General features: G+C 53.1%; 1 protein-coding gene across 3 annotated transcripts in view; it reads right to left on the bottom strand.

Moving 5' to 3' along the window:
* Window positions 1-7,247: 7,247 nt before the first annotated feature.
* The window catches only part of MYO18B (myosin XVIIIB), a 53,315-nt gene continuing 42,071 nt past the window's right edge, over window positions 7,248-18,491 (bottom strand). For 2 of the 3 annotated variants that reach the window (XM_058851549.1, XM_058851551.1), the window contains 5 exons: window positions 16,756-16,889; window positions 16,090-16,131; window positions 15,184-15,345; window positions 8,695-9,962; window positions 7,248-7,914 (listed from right to left, as the gene is read on the bottom strand). In XM_058851549.1, the coding sequence (XP_058707532.1) occupies window positions 8,696-9,962; window positions 15,184-15,345; window positions 16,090-16,131; window positions 16,756-16,889 (1,605 nt within the window). In that variant the 3' untranslated portion in view covers window positions 7,248-7,914; window position 8,695. Of the gene's footprint in view, window positions 7,954-8,694; window positions 9,963-15,183; window positions 15,346-16,089; window positions 16,132-16,755; window positions 16,890-18,491 lie in introns of all 3 variants that reach the window. The other variant, XM_058851550.1, reaches the window with a different exon arrangement.

The raw sequence follows: 18,491 nt of genomic DNA, 5'->3' as shown, positions 1-18,491 counted from the left end.
TCCCACACCCAGTGTCAGGAGGGTCCTGATCCCACCCCAGTGTCAGGAGGGTCCTGATCCCACACCCAGTGTCAGGAGGGTCCTGGTCCCACACCCAGTGTCAGGAGGGTCCTGATCCCACACCCAGTGTCAGGAGGGTCCTGGTCCCACACCCAGTGTCAGGAGGGTCCTGATCCCACCCCAGTGTCAGGAGGGTCCTGATCCCATACCCAATGTCAGGAGGGTCCTGGTCCCACACCCAGTGTCAGGAGGGTCCTGATCCCACACCCAGTGTCAGGAGGGTCCTGGTCCCACACCCAGTGTCAGGAGGGTGCTGGTCCCATACCCAATGTCAGGAGGGTGCTGGTCCCAGCTCTATAGCACAGGCAGGAGTGGCTTCAACACAAGTTTGCCACGCTGACCCCCCAGCCGTGCTGTGCCCGTGGTGCCACGTGCTGCAATGTCACCTCGGCCGTGTCACCCAGGGCACGGCAGTCCCAAGGGGTTTCTGTCACCACGGCCAACCTGTGGCAGCCATTAGTAACGTGATCCCCTGGCTGGTCAGAGCCTCCTGTAGCTATGGTAATGGACTACCATAATTCACAATTATAATGTCAGATTTAAACCCAGGGCTTGTGCAAAAGGATAAAAATATCTCTTTGCTCGTGGGATCTCGGTATTATTTGCTTTGCTATATTGGAAGCTAAATGCTCTCACGAACATCAAGTGATTGTGCTGAGATTAAACACTTTTCTTCTGTTTATGCACGTTTCACCCTTTTATAGTTTTATTAAAACGCTGGCTGCACTCTCAATTAAGCAAAATCCTTTTGCAGTTGTAAGCACATTTCGTAGGAATAAATAATTTAATCTGAAGGGTGTTTTGGGCTCTAAACCACAACATTAAGATATTGGGGGGCACAGAGGTGGGGCAGGGGAGCCCATCTCACTGTGCTCCCGCAGGGATCAGGGACCTGGGCACGGAGCCCTCCAGGTGTGCCCTGGCTGTGCCCCCCTCACACACCAGGTTTGCACCTCCAGCCCATCCCATAACCCCCAGGGGAAAACGGGGCTTGTGGCAGAGCCCACGCTCCCCTTCCCACACCCCATCACTCCTGCCTTGTCCTCGGCCACCCATCACAGCAATGCCAACGACACCTTTCATCTGAGGAGCCCAAAGCCCCCTGTAAATATTAATAATTAATCACCCGAACTGCACAGCTTGGGCTCCGCCAAACTCGCAGTCGTCGTTTCTCTGAATTTCGCATGGAAAAATCTGTCTGTTTTCTGCCATTTCTTAACCTCCAAATGTTGCTTTCTTGGCACTCCCCAGAAAGCACATGTTCAGGTTTCCAGCACAGAATCCTGTTTCCCTGGATCCCTGCCCACGCTCCCCGTGCTCGGCTGAGCTTCCACATCCTGGTGCTGGTCCTGGTGCCTGCCCAGGGCACCCCAGCACCCAACCCTGCTCCCCATCCCTGGCATCTCTCCTGGGTGTGTTTGTACAGCACCAGGCAGACAAAATCCCTGTGAAATCCCACCCACTACCGCTGGGAAACTCTGGCAAAGCAGGATGGCTTTATCCTTCAGGATGGCAGCTGACAAAGGCTGTGCCGTTGGAGAGTAATTAAAATGGACAGGTACCAAACCTTTGTCTTAAAACCCCCGAGACCTTGAGCTATTTCTGAGACATCAGCAGAAAGTGGCAGCAGCGTGACAAGCTCAGGGTCAGGGCTGGCTCTGAGGGGCCCTTCTCCCAAGGCACAGCCATGGTGCCCTGGCTGCTCCAGCCAGCAGATGAGAACATGAATATTCCTTAGGAAAAGCATTTTCAGCGGCACCGGTTTGCCCCACTTTTGGATTTTTGCTGTAGGTGATGCCTGGGTGGGTTGGAGTTGGTGCCAGCCCAGAGCTCTGCAATGGGAATGCAAATGAGCCTCGGATCTGGGATTTGCTTCTGCTGGGTGTGTTTTATTCCCTTTACAACCCTCCCTGTGCTCCAGGTACCCCAGTGGCAGCACGAGGCTCTGGGAGGTTGCTGCTGCAGGAACTCTCTCCCCAGCTGCTTTGCAATGTGCCACATGAGCACAAAGACCTTGCACCGTAATTAAGCTCTTGCTGTTCTTTCAGGACTTCGATTCACAGAAATTCATCACTCAGAAAGAGCAGCTTGACTGGGAGTTGAGGGAAAAACAGCACTTTTCCCCCAAAGCCGTGGCCAATGTGTGGAGGTTTATGCCCAGCAGTGGCACTGCTCCCTCTTCATCACACCAGTGAGCAAATGAGGGCACATCTCTCTTAAATATAAATTATTTAGCACAATCCAAATTACTGGGAATGTTCACTGCCTGTCCAGCTAAATCTAATTTATATTAAGTTCATGTGGCAGTAATTTTCCTTAATGGCCAGGGTGGCCTTCTGTGGGTGTGTGGTAAAAGTGATCTCTTGGATATAGGTGGGAAAGGCCTGCGTGGGCCTGCACTCCAAAATAACAACCAAAAATTAATTATAGCCATTATAACAGCTCAGAAGTACACTTAGTGAAAGTGGAAAATAGAATGAAGATAATTATAGTGGTTTTTCCCTACTGTATCAGTCATTTGATGACATAGCAAGCTTCTCTATAAATATAGAATGCATCAATAAAATGCATCACACGGAACACAGAATATATAACATATTATATAATATACTATGTAATTCTAAGATGTATCAGTAATATGTATCTACCATATATATATATCAAATATATATATATTATATATATATAATATGCATGCAAAATATATAATTAGATTGTATAAAATATATCTAATATAGTATATAAAATATATATTTATATTTCTATTTAGATTTAGATTTAGATTCAGATTCAGATTCAGATTCAGATTCAATATAAATATAAAACATATTAAAATTATACTTATATTTATATATTATAAATATATATATTTATAAAATTTATAGAATATCTTATGTAAGTTATAAGAATATTTTATTTATATGAGATAGATAATTAAAATATATAACAAATATAGTAAAAGAGATAATTATATATATTAGATAAATATTAGATATATTTATATTATATATTAGATATGTATAAATTTTATATAATATATTGTATAAAATAGAAAGATATTTTATTTATAGAAAATTTTTTATTTTATAGAAAATTTATAATTAAAATATATAACTGATATATTAAAATAGATAATTAGATATATAATGAATAATATACTTAATATATTATTAAGTATAATAATATATTAAGTATATTAAGTATAATAATATAATATAATTATATTATATAATTATATAATTATAATTATAATATATAAATATATTATATAATTAAGTATAATAATATAATAATAATTATATATTATATATTCTGAACCTTTTGAATTGAGAGAGACCAGGAGCCGCCCAGGGACATGGGCGAGCCCAGAGCAGGGTCAGCCCTGTCCCTGGTGCTGCTGGGCAGATCCAGCCTGGGGGGTCCCTGAGCAGCCCCACCACATCCCCCTTTGCCATTTGGATCTCAGCATTCCCAGACCCCCAGAGCAGCAGGATCAGTGTCCGCCTAAATCGAGCCTCAGCCTCCTTCCTCTGACTCCTCGTCCCGACTTGAGGGGATTTTCCCCCTCGGAGAGCGTGAGGTGCTGCTGTGTGTGGGGTGCTCGATGTTCCCCGGGTGATCCGGGATGCTCCGGGCTCTGCCGGGGTTGCCGGAGCCTCGCTGGAGCGCGGCACGCGCTTGTCACCGGCACGGCACGAGGTGTGGGCTGCCTGCCACCGAGGCAGCAATCCCAGCGGGAATTCAATAAGGATAAAGCTCAGCCTGATCAAAACCAGCCCCAGCCTGACAGATGGCCCTGAGTGAGGGGGAAAGGCAGGAGCTGGGCAGGGAGCACATCCTGCCTTCCTCCTGACAGGTCCACGCTGGGATGGGCAGTGGGGGGACAGGGCAGGGGAAGATCCTGATTTCCATGGGGACAGGGGATTTAGGGTCACCCTAAACACAACACAGGGACACAATTCCTGCTCTCCATCCACGCAGGGATGAGGAGCATGGCCAAGGTGGCACTGCTTTGGCAAATCCAGTCCATTTTCATTTCCCATCTGTCCCTGCAATGCCACACTGTGCCAAAGACCTGGCTCATCTCTTCACAGACCCATTTCCCCATTCCAAACCCATTTGGAAATCACTGGGGGTGGGCTTGGCCACTGCTGGAGCCCAGCCACAGCAGCAAACAGTGGGCAGGGCCGGGGGAGGCTGCCATGCCTGCTGAGCCACCCCAAGGAGGAATAATTCCAATTCTATCTCCCTTTTGGAAGGGACACATTTAGTGGAGTCAGGAATTAACTCACTGTATCCAAGTGCCGTGAAATTGAATCCTGCCAGCACAGGCAGGAGCTGAACATGGTGCAGGGGAGGTGGGGGTCCCAAGTCCCCATCCTCCAGCCAGAGCCACCAACCCATCAGGACCTCTCTACCAGGTAAGGATGTGCAGCTCTTGGTGCTTCCTGTCCCCCTGAGCAGAGTTGGGAGTCAAAGCCAAGCGTTCATAGATACAGGTGCTGGGAAAAGCAGCTTATTTGTTGGAAAAGAGGCTCACAGACCCTGGCTGTGCAGTAAATGGAGTTCCCTGATTGCTCTGAGAGCATTGGAGGAGGCCACAGAGCACCTCAGGCACGTGGTGGGATCCTCAGGGTGGTGTGGTGCAGGACCAGGAGTTGGATTGATGATCCCTGTGGGTCCCTTCCAACTCAGGAATTCTGTGATGCCCTTGATGCTCAGCTCCTGCAAAAGGTGCTGTGGTTCAGGGGAGTGATGGGGAGACCAGGGAAGTCTCCAGCCCTGGTACCCACCTCAGCAGGGATTGGGAATTGCACCAGAGCCTGCCCAGCTCAGCCACACTGCTCTGGATTCTCTGTGAGAGATGGATGTGATGAGCCACGGGAAGTGCTGCCAGCAGGAAAGCAGCTGGTCCCAGCTCCAGGAGTGGCTGGCTCTGGACACTCAATCCTGAGTGATGGGCATCATGCAAAGAAGGAGCTCTTACAGAGATCACTCCTCTGAGGAAGGCTTTCCACAGGCACATCCAGAGGAAGAAAAGAGCAGGCTTTAATTATGCTAATTAGAGACTTGGCAGTCTCGTTTCTTGATACTTTTGTTCGTGATGTGGAGCCACTTCCCTTTGCCAGGGTCTGCATCTCCTGCAGAGGGAGGGATGTGGGCACAGGAGTGCTGGGCTCCAGGAGCATTGTCCTCCCATTCCTGCTGGTCCCAGCTCCAAGGTGCACTCAGGTGAGGGATCCCAGCTGACTGACAGCACTCTCCCTTCTCCAGGGGTGACATGGAGCCTCCACACCTCCCTCCCCACGGGCTCCATCCCTGCCAGCAGCACAGGGCAAAGCTCCTGTGCTGAGAGCAGTGAATGTGCTAAAACACAGGAGCAAAGGGAATAACTCCTGTCCTCCCACTCCAGGCTATAAATGGCCGTGGTCCTGCTCCTGGCTGGCTCAGCCATCAGTTTTGTGTCTCCTGAGCATCCCGGGGGGAGCAGGGAACCAGAGCTTTCTCTCCTGTGCCATATTTTCTGCCGGCCAGCGCTGATGGATGGCTCGGCCTCACCATCCATGAGCTTTGCTCTCTGGCTGCTCCAAGGGCAAACAATTCTCTGGACTCAGCCTGAAACGCTCCAGGCCAAGCATCGTTTTGTCCTGGTTTGTCATTAAAGGATGTGCACAGCCATTCCAAGTGACAGAGCAATTTCCTTTGTGTCCTGCAAAGCAAGAGGAAAAGAAAGAAGTCAGCGCATTACACACAAATCTGCTTTTCTCCTGCAAGTTGAAATAGGAACAGCTTAATTTCCAGCAAACCCAGCCCTATAGTAATTCCAAATCAAAGGCTTTGTGTCAAAAGAATCATTTTGCTACAGCCACAAATAACGAGCAATTTATGCCACGTTTGGAGATTAGATTAAAAACGAGCTGCAAAGACACACCTTGGCTGGCTAAGGTTGTAGGCTGGACTTCAGAGGCCGAAGGTGGGGCAGAACTGGATTCCTGGTCCTGGGTGTCCCTCCTCCAGGTGCCACTGCTGTCCCTCCCCTCAGATGCCACCAGCTGGCCTGGGGCAGACCAGAGTCCCAAGGGCTGGAGCTCCTCTGCCATGGAGCCAGGCTGGGCCTAAAGGGGCTCCAGGAGAGCTCAAAAGGGACCTGGAGCAAGGGCTTGGAGGGACAGGACACAGGGAATGGCTTCCCACTGCCAGAGGGCAGAGTTAGATGGAATATTGGGAGGGAATCATGCCCTGGGAGGGTGTGAGGCCCTGGCACAGGCTGCCCAGAGGAGCTGTGGCTGCCCCTGGATCCCTGGAAGTGTCCAAGACCAGGCTGGACGGGGCTTGGAGCAACCTGGGCTAGTGGAAGACATCCCTGACCATGGCAGGGGGAGGAACTGGCTGATTTTTAAGGTCCCTTCCCACTCAAACCCTTCTGTGATTCCCTGGTTCTGTGAAATCCCTCTGGGGAGCAATACTCTCTGCAAAGAGAAAACCACTTGCTTTTTTTTCCTCCTAGAAACAGCAGAATCATTTAAAAAAAAAAAAAAAAAAAAAGACCAATTTGAAACTAATTAGAGGCAATTTCTTCATCTGCTGCCTTCTTGCATGAGGCACACATCGCAAAAGGGACACGTGGGAGCGCAGGGAATGTCACCCTGAGCAGAGCTGCCTCCTGCCAGGCTGCTGGCCCCGCGGAGCCGCCGGCACCGAGGAATCGCCGGGAATTGCTGACAGGCGGCCGAGCAAAGTGCTGATGTGAGCCCTCATCCCCAGGCTCCCCATCCATCGCTGACAAGGAAAATGCTGCTTGCTGCAAGGCTTTGCTTTAAATTAGGAGTGAAGGTGAAGAATCCAACGGGAAAAACAAAATGCTGAACAGAGCCCAATTGGCCTTTCAAGATGCCATTGCCCCTTGGCTGTCCCAGGGGGTCCTGGAAGGTTGTGCAAATTGTGCAAATTTCCCAGCCAAGCAAATGACTTGGAAATCCCTGATGGAGAGGACAGATTTGTGCATGGACCTACATCCTTTTTCCCCAAACATCTGATCAAGGAATAAGTTTGGATCTCTTCTAGGAAAGAAGGCTGAGGCTGAGAAAAGAGTTTTTTGTGGAAGGACATGCTCAGCTCTGCACTGTGCCACTTCCACGGACCTGCTCCCAGCGTGGGGAAAGGAATAACAAGAGGGGAGCTGTGTGTCAAAGAAGCAAATATTTTATTGTGTAAAAACCAAGCAGGCATTAAATAGAGCCCCCCATTGCCCCCACACCATGTGCCTTGCATGCCACTGGGATGTGCCCAGATGTCCCCCACAGGCTGGTGCCATGGAAGCACAGATGGATCCATCTTCAAATACCTGTGGAATTATAAAAGCTTCAGAGCTCTGCTGTTGCTGGGTGTCACACTGAGACCCAAGAGCATCCTCGAAGATCAGCGGATTTTTGAGCAGTGCAATGTGGGGTGAGACACCTGGGCTGCAGCTCTGGGTCACAAAGGAGGGGTTTGGTGTCCCTCCAGCTCCTCTCAGAGCAGCCTTCCCCAGGCCATGGCACATCCTCAGCATCTGTGGCAGCCGCTGGGTTTTAATTAAAGCACCAACTCCCAAGTCAAACAACTGCAGGAGAACAGGAAAGTCCTTGACCCCGCGGCTGGCCCTGAGCAAAGCTGCTGCGCTGGGAAACGGGGCAGGAGCACAAGGAAAGCACGGTGTGTCCAAGACCAAAAAGAGTTTGTGACTTTTGTGGAGCCATTTGAGGTCTCTGCTCACGTGAGGTGGTTCTGCCAGGAACAGGGAAGCCGTGTGCCCAACGTGGCTCCTCATCACTGCGGGTCGGGGACAGCTCCTGCTCCTGATGGAAACAAATCCTGCGGAAAGTGGGACGTTGCATTATGCAAATTTGCTTCCTGGAAAGAAATGTTTTATTAACACGCGCTCCCTTCGTGTGTTGGCTTAGTCAATTTGGTCACAGCTTGACATCCAATAAGTTACTCTAAAGGCAATGGTTTTACAAAATGTTTTTCTAATCTATTTTAAACACTTAATTACAGTTGTGGCGCATTCATTAGGGACTCTGCTTTCAAACCAGGACTGCAGCAATAAATCCTAATTCTTCAAGTGTCAGTTGCAATCCAGACATAGCATCCAAGCGGATGTTGGAGGCTGTTGATGACTGGGGGAAGGATGTCTGGGCCAGTGGGAGCCCCATCCTCCAGAGAGAGAACCCCCAGCATCCAGCCTGAGCGGGTTCCTAATCACCAAAAGAAACCTGGGCCCCTGGGGAGGGAGCGCTCGAGGGCCTTGGGAGGATGAGTCTGCCAGGTGCTGGGGTGGGAGCTGAGGGATGCTGTTTTTGGGAAACCCCAGTGAGTTCTGAGCTGGTGCTGTGGATGGCTCTGGGGCTGTCCCTGGCACCAGCAGTGTCCCCATCGCAGCTCTGAAGGTGCAAAGGCAAGGGGGGACCAGTCCCAGTGCCACACACCCTGAGGGACACTCTGACATGCCAGGAGGAGCATGGGGACTCCTGCTGTCCCTACGCACTCCTGGCACCAGTCCAGACACGGAGGAGGAGCAACAGCTCAGGGCCAGCATCCCAAAGGTGCCCGCACAGCTCTGAGCCCGCTCCACCGGTGCCTCGGCACAGTTACCTTAATCCTTGCCCAGGTACTTCTTCATGATGCTGCTGACATCGTCCTCCTTCCCTTCGGCCTCGGCTCGGCGGCTCATGGCGCTGCCCTGGGTCCCGGCTCTGCCGCTGGAGCCCTCCCCGTCCCCTCCCGGGGGCTGCGGCCGGCGCTTGACGCTGCCGGCGCTCCGGGAGGACAGGCGGGAGCCGGAGGATGAGGAGGAGTCAGAGAAGTCCCCGGGCTCTTCCCGGGAGGCCGAGCCACACTTGGCCTTGGTCTCAGAGGACTCCAGACCGCCCGCTACGGCCTCATCCTCGAAGCGCACGGTGAGGGGCCGGTGGCCGTCCCTCCTGTCCCTGCGGGGTCTGGCCAGGCTGCTGGCGGAGCACGACTTGCGGATGGCCGGCAGGAAATCGTCGAAGTCAACCTTGGTTCTCCTCTCGTAGTTGAGGGTGGGGATTCGCCAGCTGAAGGGGTCGCTCGCCTTCCCCTCACCCAGCCCATCGCTGGACAGGGAGCTCAGAAATCCCTGCGGCTCCTTCCCCGGCTCCGCATCCTCCAGCGCCGGCTCCAGGCAGCTCCTCCAGGAGCCCAGCCGCGGCACCTCCGTGCCGGCAGCCGGGGAGCTGGGCCGGCGGCCGGAGCCGTCCAGGGCCAGCAGGAGCGAGTCGTAGGAGCCGAATTTCGATGCCTTTTTCAGCGCGGGGGAACGCGGGGGCTCGGCCGGCTCCGAGGCCATGCTCCGCAGGCTGGAGGAGCGTGTGAGGCTGGCACCTGCTCCCTCCCCATCCCCTGCTTGATCCCCCTGCAGCCTCCCCGGGGGCTCCTCGGCCGCCGGGACAGCCCTGGAGCGCCGCAGGGCCGCGGCTCCGGTGGTGCGGTAAATGGGGAGGGGAGAGGTGTCTCCCAGCCCCGGCAGCCCCGGCTCCCGCTGCCGCCGCAGCTCCTCCACGTACTCGGAGAGGGCGGCCGAGCTGGGCACCGGCCCCGAGGCCACCGAGAGCCTCCTCCTGCCGGGCACCGGCGGGGACACCGCGCTGGGGAACCGCCCGTCGGGAGCCGGGGAGCCGCCCCGCCGCAGCACCGATGGGGACGTCTCTCCTGTCCTATCCACCGGCTTCTTTGGGCTCTCCAGCTCCTCTTCTTCTGCCAGAGGTTTTCCATATTCCCGTCTTCTGGCCCTCAGCAGGGGGCTCTCCGTCTTCCCCCGATCCGCAGCCTCGCCGGGCCGGGCAGCGCTCCTGGAGGACAGCGGGGTCAGAGCGGGGTCCTTGGTGTCTCTGCTCACCCTGAACAACAGAAACTGCTGTTAGTTTAGACTGCGGGATTCCCGGGGACCGGGATGACATCCAGCAAGGACGAGGCTGAGCAGTGAAAAGCTGGCATTGCCATGGGAGTTTCGGGATAAACTCACTGCTGCATCCAGCAGCTGGACAATGCCCAAGGATTTTATCTTAAATAAGCCCAGGTCAGCCAGCCCAGACAATTCTTGGTGTAGAGCATGTGGTGTGACCAGCTTCAGCTCTGCCAAGCCAGCACTTACCTCCAAATATCCTTTTACTTGACAGATTACAGCAATATGTAGGATTTATTTTATTTCTGTCAAAGCCAAAGATTATTCACTAAAATTTTATGAAACCAGCTCGCAGCGCACCCCCGACACATCTCAATGTTACGGCTGGGCATGTTTCACCCAGGCTTGCTGCTCAAAGAGCTCTGAACTGCAGGAGCCCTGCAACACCTGGGACAGCACAGCGAGGGGGGATGGCCAGGCAGGAGCACATCCCAGACAAGGGGCTGGTGCAGGAACCACATGGGATCCACCTCTGCTCAGCCCTGAGGATCCACACCAGGGTCCCAGCCAGGCTGTCCTCGTGCAGCTGATGCACAGAGATGGGGGGACTGTGGTCACCAGTGGGCTTGGGGTCACTGGTGTCACTAAGGCCCTGGTGGGACACTTCATGACCCTCTCCAAGCACCTACATTTGTTTGCTGTCCCCACTCCCAGGTGCCCCATCACTGCTCAGTCGAGGGAACCCAGGACTGGTCTGACTGGGAAGTCTGCTGGGATGTGAATTTGGGAAAGAAAGGAAGGAAAAAGAGGAAACAGGGCAAAGCAAAGCAGCGGGACCCAAACAACAAACCCATCTCTGGGAGGGAGCAGCACTCAAGTTGTTCATGGCCGTAATGAAGCTCCACCTGGGAATGCCGCTGTTGCCATGGGAATGGGGTGGGAGCGGATGATGCCGGCACCTCGTGGGACACTCGGACCAGGCTCAGCTGACCCGTGAAATAATTTACATGCTGAGATGGGCTGAAGACAAACTCCAGAGCTGGGAAATGTGTGAGTGCAGAAGGGAAGGTGCAAGGGAGCAGCTCCAGCTTCCTGGCACCCGCTGGCACAGCCCAGGGCACAGAGGTGTCCCCCTGTCCTGGTACCCAACACCTTTCCCCACTCATTAAACCAGCCTAAATCATTTGATTATTCAGCACAAAGGGAATTAACCAGAGATTTCATCTCCCCGAATCACTGCACCCTTCAGGGCCATCCCATGCTGATGCTGTCAAAGCACCACAGCTGATTAATAGTTTGAGACATTTCAATAATGCTGGATTTTAGGATCCTAAATTGCATCTTACTTAAATGGCTGGTGTAATCCTTCGGTGAGGTTTTGTACAGAAATTGCTCCATTCATTCTGCACGTTTCCAAATAATATTGTAACCTGTGTGCTGCATGAATGGCTTTCATAAATTAAACACCAGCATCAAGGTTTTTATTTGGGTTTTAAGGCTGAGATAAAAGTGAGTGGAGAGGTGAGAACCACTAATGGGCTGTGAACAAGGACTGAACACGCTGTATTTATTGTCCTGTTCAGCATGACAGACAGGTACTGCTTTTATGAAAATCTTTGGAGTCTGAAATGGAGTGAAAGCTGCAAAGGTGGGATTGTTCCAGCTTCCATGGCTGGCAAGGGCCACGCAGCCCCAGACTCCAAGCAGGGACCTCACACTCTCCATGCCCTGGTTTCCAGCCAAAGGCCAAGACTTCCCCATCCATCCTTGTATCTCCCAACAGGTCCCATTTTCTGCACCCATTAAAATGTCAGAGGACAGGGTTAGATGGGATACTGGGAAGGAATTCTTCCCTGGGAGGGTGGTGTGACCCTGGCACAGGCTGCCCAGAGAAGCTGTGGCTGCCTCTGGATCCCTGGAAGTGTCCAAGGCCAGGCTGGACAGAGCTCAGAGCAACTTGGGCCAGTGGAAGATGTCCCTGCCCATGTCAGGGGGTGGGACTGGATGATTTTGAAGGCTCCTTCCCACCCCAACCATTCCATGATTTGTTTCTTTAACTGCTCCCTTATGCCTACAAAAATCCCCTCCAAAATCATGGCTAGTCTTCCTCCTCCTCCTCCTCCTCACAAGGCAGGACACAAGAGTGGTCACTCCCCATCCTGCGGCATCCTCCTCTCATCCATAAATCCCTGGCAAATGGCTGATGTGCCAGCACAAATTCCCAGGGCTCAGAGAGACCCCAGGAAGTCACAGGCAGCCCCAAAGGAAGGTGATGCCACAGGAGGAAGGACCATGAGCCCCTCCAGCCCTGAGCAGAGCCCTGCTCCTCCATCATCCCCAGGGAAGATGATTTTCCCAGCAAAAGGCAAAAGATGGAAGCCAGCAGAGCTCTGCAATCTGCCATTCACCAAACCAAATGACATACAACAATAATTAGTGAAGATTACATAGCAATTAGCATGATTACAATTATACCAGTTGAAATCATTTATACAATAAAATCCACACATGCTTTGCAACACATGACCAAGGCCAAAAGTGTGGCTGGGATGCTTTTCCTGGGAGCTCATAAATAAAGCCAAGACAGCTCCATTTCAGGGAGGGAAGAGAGACACTGGCCTCATTTCTGTCAGAAGAGGATTTTCTTGTCACACCGTCATCTACACAAGAGCTCCCAGTTTCCCACGGAATGATTTGCTTTTGACACAGTCGTGCTTAAAAATAAACATGTCGGATCCTCAGCAGCCTTGGGACCAGGGCTCTGGGTTTTGTGACCCAAGGTGGGAGGGGAATTGCTGTCAGGGTGATCCCAGGGTGATGCCAGGGCTGTGGATGCCACAGTCCTGTGGGGTGCAGGATGGAGAGGCAGATCTTGGGCTGTGGATCCACTCCCTGACTGCACCTCTGGGTAACCCCCCCATCACAACACAACCCTGACCTGCCTGGAAAGGGGCAGAATAAACTTTTAACTTGGCTTCTTAATAAAAAACCACCATATTTATCCCAACCTTGCACTGTGTCATATTTATGGAGGCTTAGCTCTGCTGGCCAGTGTTTTGTACAGGCATTTAAATAGCAGAGAATTAAAGGAAACGTTAATCAAAGCTCTCCTTCCTGTAAGCACACGGGTGATAAGAGCTCCTCGCTCTCCTCTGGCTCTTGGCAGCTGTTTGTTCAGCAAACACCCCAGATGTGGTGCTGAGCAGCCAACACGAGCAAGTCTCGTTTTTCATTACTGGGAGCTTGTGTAAGACAAAGGAATCTTAATAAGGAAGAGCTCGTTTCCCTGATCTCATTTTTATTACCTCCAGTCTCGTCTCCTGTTTGTTTGCATTTCATCCCCTCCTCGCTCCATTTCCATCATAGATGAGCTGCAGCCAAACACAGCTCCCACACAATTGCATCTGCAATTTGCCCCTTCACAAGCCCCAGGACAGAGGGTGATGGTCACACTGTGACACTTCACTTTTCACAAGGGCCACAGGCAGTCTGGCAAACCCCAGAATCCCAGAATCCCTGAGGCTGGGAAGGAATCCAGGACCATCAAGTCCAACCTGTGGCCAATCCCCACCTTGTCACCCAGCCCAGAGCACTGAGTGCCACCTTCCTTAGACACCTCCAGGGATGGGGACTCCAAACCTTCCTAGGCAGCCCCTGCCAAGACCTGACCACCCTTTCCAGAAGGAAATTCCTCTCAGTGTTGAACCTGAAAGCCTGTGTGTCTTTTACTATAAATCCAAGGTGTTTCAGCTCAGAGATAAGATATTATCCACAATGCCTGTTTTTCTGTCATTCATTAATGATCAGAGTTGGGTCATTTGGACCAAAGCCTCCTCAGCAGCACTTAGGAAGGACTTTATTTATTGTGCAAGATCCCAGTGAGCTCAGCCAGCTGCTCACAGGGCTCCCACTCATCACTGGCCTGTGGAGGGTGTCCCTGTCCATGGCAGGGAGTTGGAATGAGATGATCTTTGACGTCCTTTCCAATCCAAACCACTCCAGGATTCTGTGATCTCCCCACAGGTCTCTGCCCTGCCTGACTGCTCTCAAACTCTGCCTTGTACCTCCCCAAACTGCTCCAGCTCACCCAAGGTGTTTCCTGCCAGGGAACTGCTCTTCAGAACATCAGTTCTGACAACAGTGATTCTCCTGTACAAGGCAGGTGGGGGCCGTGGGGACAGAGCTCGCCAGAATCAGAGCATGGAGATTAATACTAATGTCTGCAGTGAAAATGTGCTCCACAATCCTGACAAATTCTGTCACCTTGGAGCATCTACCCACACACCTGCAGGGAGAAGGTGGGAGCTGCAGTGAGCTGTGCCCAGCCTCAGCCCTGTTTATGTGGAGAAAAACTGCAAAAATAGTGATGCATGTCCTGAGACACCACCCCTGGGAAAGCAGCGGGGTGGGGAGGCCCAAAATCACAGGGGCTGCAAACAGGGGCACTGCCAGCCCTGCCCACCCTGAGTTTGGATGGTTGAGACCTTTTCCACCTTCCCTTCATGGGGATGATGCTCTCTGGAGCCCACTCTGCTCCCTGCCCCAGGACTCCATCCCTGCTCCATCTCTGCCCTCACAAACCTCCAAGGGGATCTGACACCCTCCTTCATCCTCTCCACAGTGCAGCCCCAGACCCTGATTTACTGAGCTTTTCCAAACTCAACCCCTGTGATTGTTTCACACATGAAACACAAAGAACCAGTTTCTCTGTGACCCGGAAATGGGGTTTTTCTGCACTGGGTGGTCGCTCTGATGGGCACCAATGCAGGATGGGCACCTGGGCACCCACAGAGCAAGGCAGGGACATTTGGGCTGTGCAGGTGCTTGGGCCCCTCTCCAGCTCTCTCCCAGCCCGTCAGCATCACCATCAAAAATTAACATATTTGATATTAGAAGGGTAGAAATGCATCCCTCTCTCTCAGCAGCGAGCATATGGCATACAAATCCTCAAACAGGCTGCGCTGCCTCTTTAAATTATCTCCAGAGAATACATCAAGGGATATTTTCCTGCTTGAAGCATGTTTTTGATGTAGTGACTTTCATCTGGTGTTTCACTGATCCTGGCGTGGCAGTGACTGCCTTCCTTGATTTGATGTTTTGACCTCAAACACCACAGGTCCCGCTGTGCTCCGTTTTGCACGTCCCAAGAGAGCCCAGCTGAAGCCCCCACATCTCAGCACCCACAACACACCCAGGATGGGCTGGGGGTCCCTTACCTGAGGCTCTGGGTGCTGCGGCTGCCGAGGGACGGTGCTGAAATGCTCCCGGCCACGCTGGCGCTCGCCAGGGACGTCCAGCCCGCGGAGGAACTTGGCCAGGACTTGATGCTCTCTGCGGGCTCCAGGCTGAGCACGGAGCCAACACTGGAGCAGGCATCCCTGAGGGGGACAGGAGAGACCTGTCAGCTCTGCAGGTGCAGGCAGGAGGGCTCGTGGGTCACCCTGATGGTGACACGGAGCAGGGAGTCCTCACACCTCCACCACTGCAGCTCCAGCTGCTGGGCTCTACTCGGGCTGGTTTGTGGGAACCTTTCCAGGCAGCCTGGTCCTTGTAGCATTGTTGCTGCCATTCATTATTTCCTCAAGCTTTTGCAAATGCCCCGTAGACTTTGGGCAGGAAAACCCTGCACTGCCTGTTGTGCCTGGGGCTGCAGTGACAGAGCCAGTGTGACCCCAGGCACCTCACAGAGCCCTACACACCCCAGGGCTTCCCCAGGTCTGGGACTGCAGTGACAGAGCTGCTGGGACCCTGGGTACCCCACTGTGCCCCCCTGGGCTCCCCTAGAGCCAGAGCTACCCCAGCCCACCCTCCAGGAGCCCCCAGACCATGTGTAGTGGATGAAATCCTTCAGGATCTCAGTTTTCCTTTAAAGCCACCGATCATATCTCCAAGCACAGCCCATAGGAGTGGAAGCATCCCTCGGGATAAGAGGCAGAGCTGCCAGGGAATGGGAGTGGGTCGATGGGTGTGGGGCACACAACTCCAGCACATCTGGATGCTAGTGTGAGCCCTGTCCAGATGTGGCTCAGAACCCTCAGTGCAGCAGCTGGTGGCCCACAAGCTGTGGCAGAAGCAGGCCCAGGCTCTGTCCTTTGGCAGCACCATGTCCTGGGATCACTCACGTGTCTCTCCTGGAGCACAGCGACTCCCGCGCCGTCCGCACGCTGCAAGGAGCACAGCAGAGGGTCAGCCATGGCTCGTGGGGACCCCAAACCCACAAAACTTCCCAGCCTGATTCAGCAGAGCCTCTGTGGCTGGGACAAGCTTTCCTTTCCTTTCTTTCCTTTCTTTTTTTTTTTTTAAACTAATTTATCTGTTCTGTCTCCATTTGTCATGATGCCCCTTTAGCTGCGTGGCAAAGGGGGAAAAAATTGAAGGGCTTTAGAAATAACACCTGAAAAATGCACTGGAATTCTTCCCTCATTTTTTTCCTGGTAAAACCCTCTACCCAGTCACCCAGTTTCACTGGCTCGTCTGGCTCCTGGGGATGATCAAAGCAGGATTTTCACTCCATGAACCCAGCACTGAGGCACCAACAAACTGCTGCCAGGGACCTGCTGTACAAATGAGGCCATTCCCACCCTTTTTGCTCACTTTAAGCTGGGCCACACAGGATGATTTCCAGGGTGAAAACCTTGGTTTTCCATGAAACCTTCCATTAACACAGAGTTTTTTGCGCAGACACGTGAGGATGAGGATGTGGAACCACCCTGGCACAGCCCAGCACTGCCTCTTCCCCACACAGAGCAGCTGAGCCCCCCCAGATCCCCCCAGCCCCTGTCCCTCACCTGTCAGCATCGCTGTCATCGCTGTCACGCAGCCCCTCCAGGGCCACCTGCAGGTCTGCGATGCGGCGGATGGAGGTGCCCAGGTCAGCCTGCAGCACCTGCCTCACCTCTGCCAGCTCTGCCAGCTGCTGCTCCTGCACAGGGAACACAGCTGAGGGTCTGCATCTGCACCTGAGCTGAGAGTGGGCGAGTGCTGAACCATCCCTCCCTCACCCCAGTGCTCCCAGAGCCTGTTGGTGCTGGTTACCTGCATGGACTGCATCTTCCAGCACCTTCCAGGGATTAAAGGGGCTCCAAGAGAGCTGGGGAGGAGTTTTGGGTGAGGGCAGGGAGTGACAGGACACAAGGAATGATTGCCCACTGCCTGAGGACAGGGATAGATGGGATATTGGGAAGGAATTCTTCCCTGTGAGGGTGGTGAGGCCCTGGCACAGGCTGCCCAGAGAATCTCTGGCTGCCCCTGGATCCCTGGAAATGTCCAAGGCCAGGATGGACAGGGCTTGGAGCAACCTGGGCCAGTGAAAGGTGTCCCTGCTCATGGCAGGGAGTGGAACAGGATGAGCTTTGAGGTCCCTGCAACCCAAACCATCCCAGGATTTACACACAGCTCCACGCACCCAGCATCGCCCACCCTGCACACCAAGGACACCAACTTGGCCCTGCACCCATGACCATCCCATTCCAAGTCCTTCCAGCTGGGAAGGGACCCTTCCTGCTGTTCCTAAGCCATCCCAGGGTGGAGAGGAGGGAGCAGCAGATCCAGAGTGATTGAAGCTGCCAGCTGTGAAATCGCCACGGCAGCGGTGACAAGGTGAGGGATGATTTGCGACAGGCCACGGCACAGGAGCTGGCACACTGTCACAGTAAATAATGGAAGGCCTGGAATCACTGGGCACACGGGCCCCAGGGGAAGAGCATCTCAGTTCATCAAAACATGAAAAGAAACAGCCCCGTTTGGGTCGCACAGTGTCACAGCAACTCCTGGGAGCGCGCTAGAATTGCTGAAAACCTCAGTGCTGCTGAGAAGTTCTCTGAAACTTGGTGTTTCCAAGCCCTCCACTTCCCTCCTGGCTCAGGCAGAAGGTGGAAAGGAGCTGTTTCATCAAGGGAAGTGTTCCATCAAGGACCTCAGGGGCTCAGAACAGGGTGAAACACCAAGCCCTGAGAGGAGAAAAGAGCCCCAAGCTCCGGGTGCCTACGTGCCTGTGTTCAGCTATTTGGGGCAGTGAAACTGCTGCCTGATAAAGAGCTGAGCCTTTCCACAGCCTGATAAGAGCCTCTATTGACCCAGCTCTTCATCTGCAGGCTATGGCACAAATTAAATATAGTTCAGTGGCTGCATTTAATTCCACTCCTCTGTCCTGCTGTTGTTGACAGGGATGGGCAGGGAGTCACAGAGCAGTGTCCCCCTACCAGCACCCCAAACCCTCTTCCTCTGGACACAGAAATCCCCTGGGATGGCTGTGGGAACAGCAAACAGAATGTCCTGGGGGCTGGAGGGGTCCCCCTGGCTGGTGGGGTCCCCTCTAACCTTGTTACCTTCTGCATGGGAATTCTACCTTCTTCTGGGAATGCTGAGAGGAAAGGGAGCACCCCAGGTGATGCTGCTGAGCTGGGGCTCCACCTGCCACCCCCAGGACATCCCTGGGCACCCATACTTGTTGGCATCCATGCTGGTGGCCTTGGGGCACTTGCAGGGTGACACTGGGGACTGTGGGTGACCCCGGGGTCCCCCC

The sequence above is a fragment of the Poecile atricapillus genome, chromosome 16 (assembly GCF_030490865.1).
Source record: "Poecile atricapillus isolate bPoeAtr1 chromosome 16, bPoeAtr1.hap1, whole genome shotgun sequence".
Lineage (NCBI taxonomy): Eukaryota > Metazoa > Chordata > Aves > Passeriformes > Paridae > Poecile > Poecile atricapillus.
The sequence above is the reverse complement of the archived record's forward strand: the minus strand, read 5'-3'. Positions and strand labels throughout refer to the sequence as shown.